Below are 6,512 nucleotides of genomic sequence, written 5' to 3'. Positions count from 1 at the left end.
GGGAGAGAGACAGAATGATAGGGAAGGTAATTAGGATAGGATAACATAAACAGATAAATGATAGAAAAAAAGCGATAATGTATTTACATATAAAAAGAATTGTATGTACTGGATATTATGGCTGTGGTAATATATTTAAGACATAAATATATGTAGAATGCAAGAAACAATTAATTTTATGTCGAAAAGCATGTGAGAGAGGCATGGATGGATTAGTGAGACAGAAACAATATTTGTAAACTAAATCCGCGTTAATCGATGATACGCTTCAAAAAAAAACGAAGACATTCTGGCATGTGTTTCGAAAATATTAAGACACATACATAGGAAAACACAGTTCAAAAAGCAAATAAACATTTTATTTATTTACTTCGTTAATTACCTTACATTTACGACTCTGATTGGCCGAGTCGCTTACTGTTTACGTCTTACTGATTATTTCTTTTATATTCCACTAGCTTAATCGATTCAATTTTAATCTTAAACGTTCGCAATGTTCGATAGCAATCACATAAACGTGAATGGATTCAAAGCGCGAGTGTATCCTACCACACGATCGCTCATTCGTGGGAGAAACCCTACGTTTACACCACGTTCGCACTCTGTCCAAACAGCCAGACAGAGACGCGAGCGCGCGCGATCTGATTGAATTAATTTTCAATTTGTGAGGGCCACCTGTCGTCGACAGCAACGACGAGTGACGACGTGCGGATCGTCGATCGCGTCTGCTGTTCGATGACTAATCCGCGAGAATGAGACCGCCCGGCACACCGTGACTCCTAGTAATCCTAGCACCCGCTGCGCGGGTGCCTCCGGTTACGATCGCAATGAAAACGGACAAAGAAGCAGAGCGGTGCAACAATTGCGCTTCGTCGCGCGGATATAGAGTTACAGGCGGGCGCGAGCGGAGAAAATGAGCGGCGCATATTAAGCCGGTCACGGCAAAATGGCCGACGTGGACGGAGGGATAAAAAAAAAAGAAAATGGGGACTCATTCGTCTCTCTTTCTCTCGCATCGAGCATCGAACGAAACACTCGACGCTTCCATACATAAATACACGTACACGCAAACGCACGTCGCCGCCGTCGCCGGTCGCGTCGACGTGACGCGGGACGCGGGTCGAAATTCCGCCGCGCCGGCGACGCATGCGTCACGCACGCCGATCGAAAGCCCCGCCCGGCGACAGTCTTTGTTTAATCCATGTGATATCTACGCCCACGATAGCAGTGGCGTACTTGGAGATCCTATTCTATAAATCTCGCGAGAGAGTGCCTATTAAAACATTGTTTTAAGTGATATATAGTTAACTATAGAGAATATCAGAGTAATTATTTCAAATTGTGTGTTATAAATTCTTTGGCATAGATATAGGTTATTCGTTCATAGAATCGTCTGATGGAATCGTTCTCGTTTCTCAACAATTAGAAATTATTTACAAATCAACTCTGAAATTATTTCTTACGTTACATAAATCGTACAATCAAAGCAGACATTCTATGATCTTTAGAAATATTCGAGGAAAAATGAATGTAATTTTATAAAATAAGCAAGAGAGAAGCGAAACAATAAGCCTCCTTAATCAATGACTTCATTTTATATAAAAATTTATATTTAAAATAGAGATTATTAATTCATTATTTCTTGAATCCTAATGTTGAATAGAGTTATGATGACATCATAGAAGTTCATCGTAACTTAATTCACTTGTCAATTATAAATGAACTTTAAATGACAGATAAGATTGTGATGATATTCTGATGATATATAACTTCTGTGTTTTACTTGAGAGATACAATATAATAATGAATACTACATACGTATTCATGTCTCAATAATACGTTCGCATTATAGATGTCGAAACATATATGCATTTATTCCACGTATACTGCAATAAGCTTAAGTTTATACATCAATATGTTAATGATCTCATGTGTCCCCAGGAAAATACAACTGCAAGGGAATGTTCATGTAACTGGTAGCGTGGCCGAGCGGTCTAAGGCGCTGGTTTAAGGCACCAGTCTCTTCGGAGGCGTGGGTTCGAATCCCACCGCTGCCAATTTTTTTTGCGCATTTATTTCGAAAATTTTTGTACGTGGGAAGAAACATTGTCTTTATTATGACATAAAGTTAAAAAAAAAATTAAATTATGAGTTATTGTAATTTTATGATTATTTATCGTCGATAAATAATCGCGCCACTTATCGGCGTCTAACCGCATCGATAAAACAGAGCTAATACATGCAAATCAATTTAAATTTATCAATCAATTTAAATAGAGTGCATTTCACTTAACATTTGTAACGCTCCCCTGCATCATTTTATCCTTATTTAACATTTGATAACAAAATGATGCTCACGTTAACGTGAACGCATCCATAGTTAACATATAGATTATGCGATATCTTATTTTTTTCTACGTAAAAAATTGTATCGGTGCTATGTCGATAGACAGGAAGATAAAATATAAACGTAGCGATTTGAATTTAAGATAAACGTTTCGCGGAAGTTCCGCTGATTATTTAAGCCTATTCTACAATGTACTTTTTGTTGCCTGTTTCTTGTTTTTTATCTTTTGCTTTTAATTTCTCTGCAATCGTTTTATCGATAATTGTATTTCTTGCTATGTATTTCTTTTGAAGTTCGTTAACTCTTACCTCAGGCGATATAAGACAAAAAACCGAATAAAAAGCAAAAAGACAAGATTTAAAAAAATAGCAAAAAGCAAGAAACTAAAGGAAACAAAAAGCACATTGTAGAACAGGCTTTAGTTCTCAAATGTATGATAGTGCGATTACGCACTGTGACACACACTCGTACTTCGAAAACAGATAAGTATTGTCACGCTACCGTACACATTACATCGAGGTAGAACGAAATAAAGATGAGGCATTGCGAATACAAGTCCACAGTTCAACAGCAATCAGTTCTGACTCCAAAGCTCATTTCTCTTTCCTTGTAAAAAGGTAGTTAAGAGAGAACTAAGATGAAATGAAGGCGAGAAAATAATTTGGAATTAAAAATGACGAAGTTTCTAAGATTTTTTAGAATTGTTTGTATATATCATATCACATAGTACGAGTCTGATTTTTAACTTGAATCATTATTCTTATTATCATACCTTCCGATTTATAATAACAAATATCTTCGTAAAATTATTGATTCATACTTTTCTCCGTGTACAAACAGAAAATATTTCGAGAGATATAAGAGAAAATATTGTGAGATAATTTTAAGAAAAGAACTTAGAAAATGACAACAGAAAATGAGAAAGATCGTATGCTTTATTTTTTTTTATCAAAGTTAAATTTTTAATATGTCATAGAAGAGTCTCGCTTTCCTCGCTTCTCGTCGTTATAGAAAAACTCTTTGAATAAAGATAATTTGTTGTAATTTAATAACTTTTTTTCTCCTTGTTCGTTTTTCTATATTCTTCTCTCGCCCGAAATCGAGCTGCAGAATATCGTGAACTCGAACGCCAGAGAGAGAGTAAATTTTATGCGAAGAAAAATCGAGTTCAAAAATCTTAGAATTTTGTCACCAGACAGATAACTTTTGGATATACCTTTCCATCGAGGAGATCCGATAAAGAGATACCTATTGTCGCCTTGTTCCTTGGCCTCTGAGTTCGTAACGCACAAAAAGTCTAATCAGTGATATCCTCTCCACAGTCCTCTTCACCTCGTGAAACGACCTTATATATCGGATGTCTCGTTGACGAGCTTCGCGAGGCGCCAAATACCTATCTAAGGAACATTATTGCGTCACTCGACGAGAAACGTGTGTACAAAAGTCAACTCATGATCGGAAAGTTGTTAATACGAGACAGCACGCTATCAGTAATTAATATATATCGTGTCTTTCAAGTGTGATCGTTAGTTTATCATCAGTATATTATATCAGAGATATTGGCCGAAATAGAAATCAGTGCTTAATAAATGTTTTGCAATTGGGGGATTATATTTTTAAATCTTGCATTAGGAAAAGTCTTATCTCAGCAAAGAACTTCCAACAGTTGCAAAATATTCTGCTGAATACGGCCTTGTTTTATAATTACAAGTGCTGGTAAAACCGAAAGCGATCGTGTCTCGGAATCGAAAATTATACACCGTTCGATGATCGCAATTCCATACTGAAAGATTCTGATAATCGTACTCTAGTTCATGAAAGCGCCTGTGAAAGCACACTCGTCCTCTACTAGAATAGAATACAATTGGCGACTATTCGTCAAGTGTGGCTAGAACGTAATCTCACACTCTGTTTAGCCCGCGTGACAACGTGCACGTGTCTGCTGCCTGCGATTTCTGCGTGGCTGATTGTACGAAGAGAAGATTTCGAGTAGCGTGAGGAGCAAGCAATTGTCGTCGCTGTAGGTCCTCCGAGATTATTTCTATGGTCGGGGATGGCAAGATCGTGCGTGTCTCAACGCGCGAAACGATCGAGTTACATATCTTGGCCTTTGCCTACGGTCTATGCCTGGTAGTTCGACGGTTTCTCAAATGGATATGGGATCCCAAGAAGTTCTTCATGTTGCGTCAACGAGACCAACCTCCATCATGTTTGGTCGATAACAGCCTCGCCACGCATTCCTACGTGAAAATCAAGGTGAGTAATGCACAGTGATGCCTGGATGGCACGATCAACACATGCAAAGAACTTGTTCAGATGTTCAAATGCTCCTCCTGCAGGTATTATTCTTATTTAACATTCAGTGAACAAAAATAAAATGATACTTGGTAGCACTCAAAAGGAAATCTGAACATAGTCAAGATAAGAAAGGTACATCTTCTGCATCTCTTGATAACGCTCCCAGTGATAACACAGTGATGGGTTTGAAAGATTTCGCTCTTTTATTTCTTCATGACTCCAAGATCATTTCTGGAAGAATACTTAGTAAAAATATCAGAAAATTATAATGATATAATTTTCTAAAATTGTGAGAATAAATAGATTCTTCGTTGTATAAGAGATTTTTAAATATTCTATTTATAAATAGAATTTGATAAATTATAAATAATGCAGCTATTACATAATTATTTAATCGTATGATTATCTTGCTAACTTTATCATATTACGTTCTTACTACGTTGAATAATATATTTCGCTTTAGACTGTCTCTATTGTTGTCAGAACCGAAGTGTTTGTATATCATATGTATATATTGTTGCGCTGTTTAAAGGACGAAGATTACAGCGGTATTCAATTTAATATTATTGATGCAAATGTATTGAAATATATTGAAATTTCATTTTTGACATGGACTCATCTTGCAACATCGAGTGCAGGCGACACTCTAGTAAAGACTAAACACGTTGCACATATTGATAAACAAATATTTTTAGATCGATATGCGGCTTCTTATCTGTATGCTTTTTCAATTTAATTAATTTTTAATTCAGATAACAAATATCAAGACAGATTTGGAAATGTGTTTTAATAAATAGGAGAATTCTTAATTATACTTCAGTTTCTGTTGTTACCTGATGTTTACTACATCATCTTAAAATCATCATAATATAATAATATTACACGAACATGCCATGAAGGAATAGACTTTAAGGCTCAGTTTCACAATTCACGGTTAATTTTTAATCGAGGTTCAACTTCTTTCTCATCTCTTTCCAATTCTAGCCCTAGAAAGAGATGAGGAATAAGTTAAACCTCGATTAAGAGTTAACCATGAGTTGTGAAACTAAATCTAAGAGTATTTTCTTTAACTTGAAAATAAAGATTTAAACCGGTTTCTTTCATATGACTTCTTTCTTAAATTCTTTTTGGACTCTAAATTCATTAGTTATAAATTAATCTAATTCCCACTGAAATCCTCAATCCGTTTTATCCTGGCAATAGAATTTAATATCCCGTCTCTATTCGAAATATAGAAGTATATAGAGATCTTGTGGATCGAAGCAATAGTAAAATGAGCATAATCAAACGTATTTCTATCATTTTCAATTTTTTAGTTCTATACTGTATTAAGTGCTTTAGTGAAAAATTAACCATTACCTGAATAATACTGATACGTAATTTTTAAAAATTATCCTATTTATATACAAAATATAAATTATGTAACATATAAATGTTATGTAATATTTTTAACAAACTTCTATATCAAATTTCTGCAAGAAAATCGAAAGCATATTATAATAGAAAACTTTAAAAATATATTGAATTGTGAATTTATTGTAATGAGAATTATAATAATTATGATTATAATTATAATTATAATCTAGCGAGTGCTAAAATACTTTTAGGCAAATTCTTTTGCTAATTATTGTGTACTTTGAACTTCACAGAAAATTATCGTCCGCTGTAATGAATGTAATCTAATTAAGTAGTATTGCGAAATCGCTAATTACAAGTTTGTTGTCTGCCTTTTTTTTATTAGGAGATTTGAAAAATTACAACTTATCAAATTGTTTAGTCTGGAAAGCAGATGGAGGATTCTTTGCGTCACCAAAGAGAAAATTATAAATCATACAGAAGAGCTATTGTTTATATATATATATATATA

The 6,512-nt window shown here is 34.7% G+C and overlaps 1 protein-coding gene and 1 non-coding gene across 2 annotated transcripts in view; both read left to right on the top strand.

Annotated features, from left to right (window-relative positions):
* Positions 1–1,975: 1,975 nt before the first annotated feature.
* Trnal-aag lies at positions 1,976–2,057 on the top strand. The gene has a single exon. It is a non-coding gene; the product is annotated as a tRNA-Leu (tRNA).
* A 2,333-nt stretch (positions 2,058–4,390) lies between these two features.
* Positions 4,391–6,512, top strand: part of LOC105617981 (epoxide hydrolase 4-like) — an 11,291-nt gene continuing 9,169 nt past the window's right edge. Inside the window, exon 1 of the mRNA XM_012199518.1 lies at positions 4,391–4,603. Coding sequence (XP_012054908.1) covers positions 4,391–4,603 — 213 coding nt within the window. The remainder of the gene's footprint in view (positions 4,604–6,512) is intronic.

The sequence above is a fragment of the Atta cephalotes genome, assembly GCF_000143395.1.
Source record: "Atta cephalotes unplaced genomic scaffold scaffold00015, whole genome shotgun sequence".
Lineage (NCBI taxonomy): Eukaryota > Metazoa > Arthropoda > Insecta > Hymenoptera > Formicidae > Atta > Atta cephalotes.
This window is presented reverse-complemented; position numbering and strand designations above follow the sequence as displayed.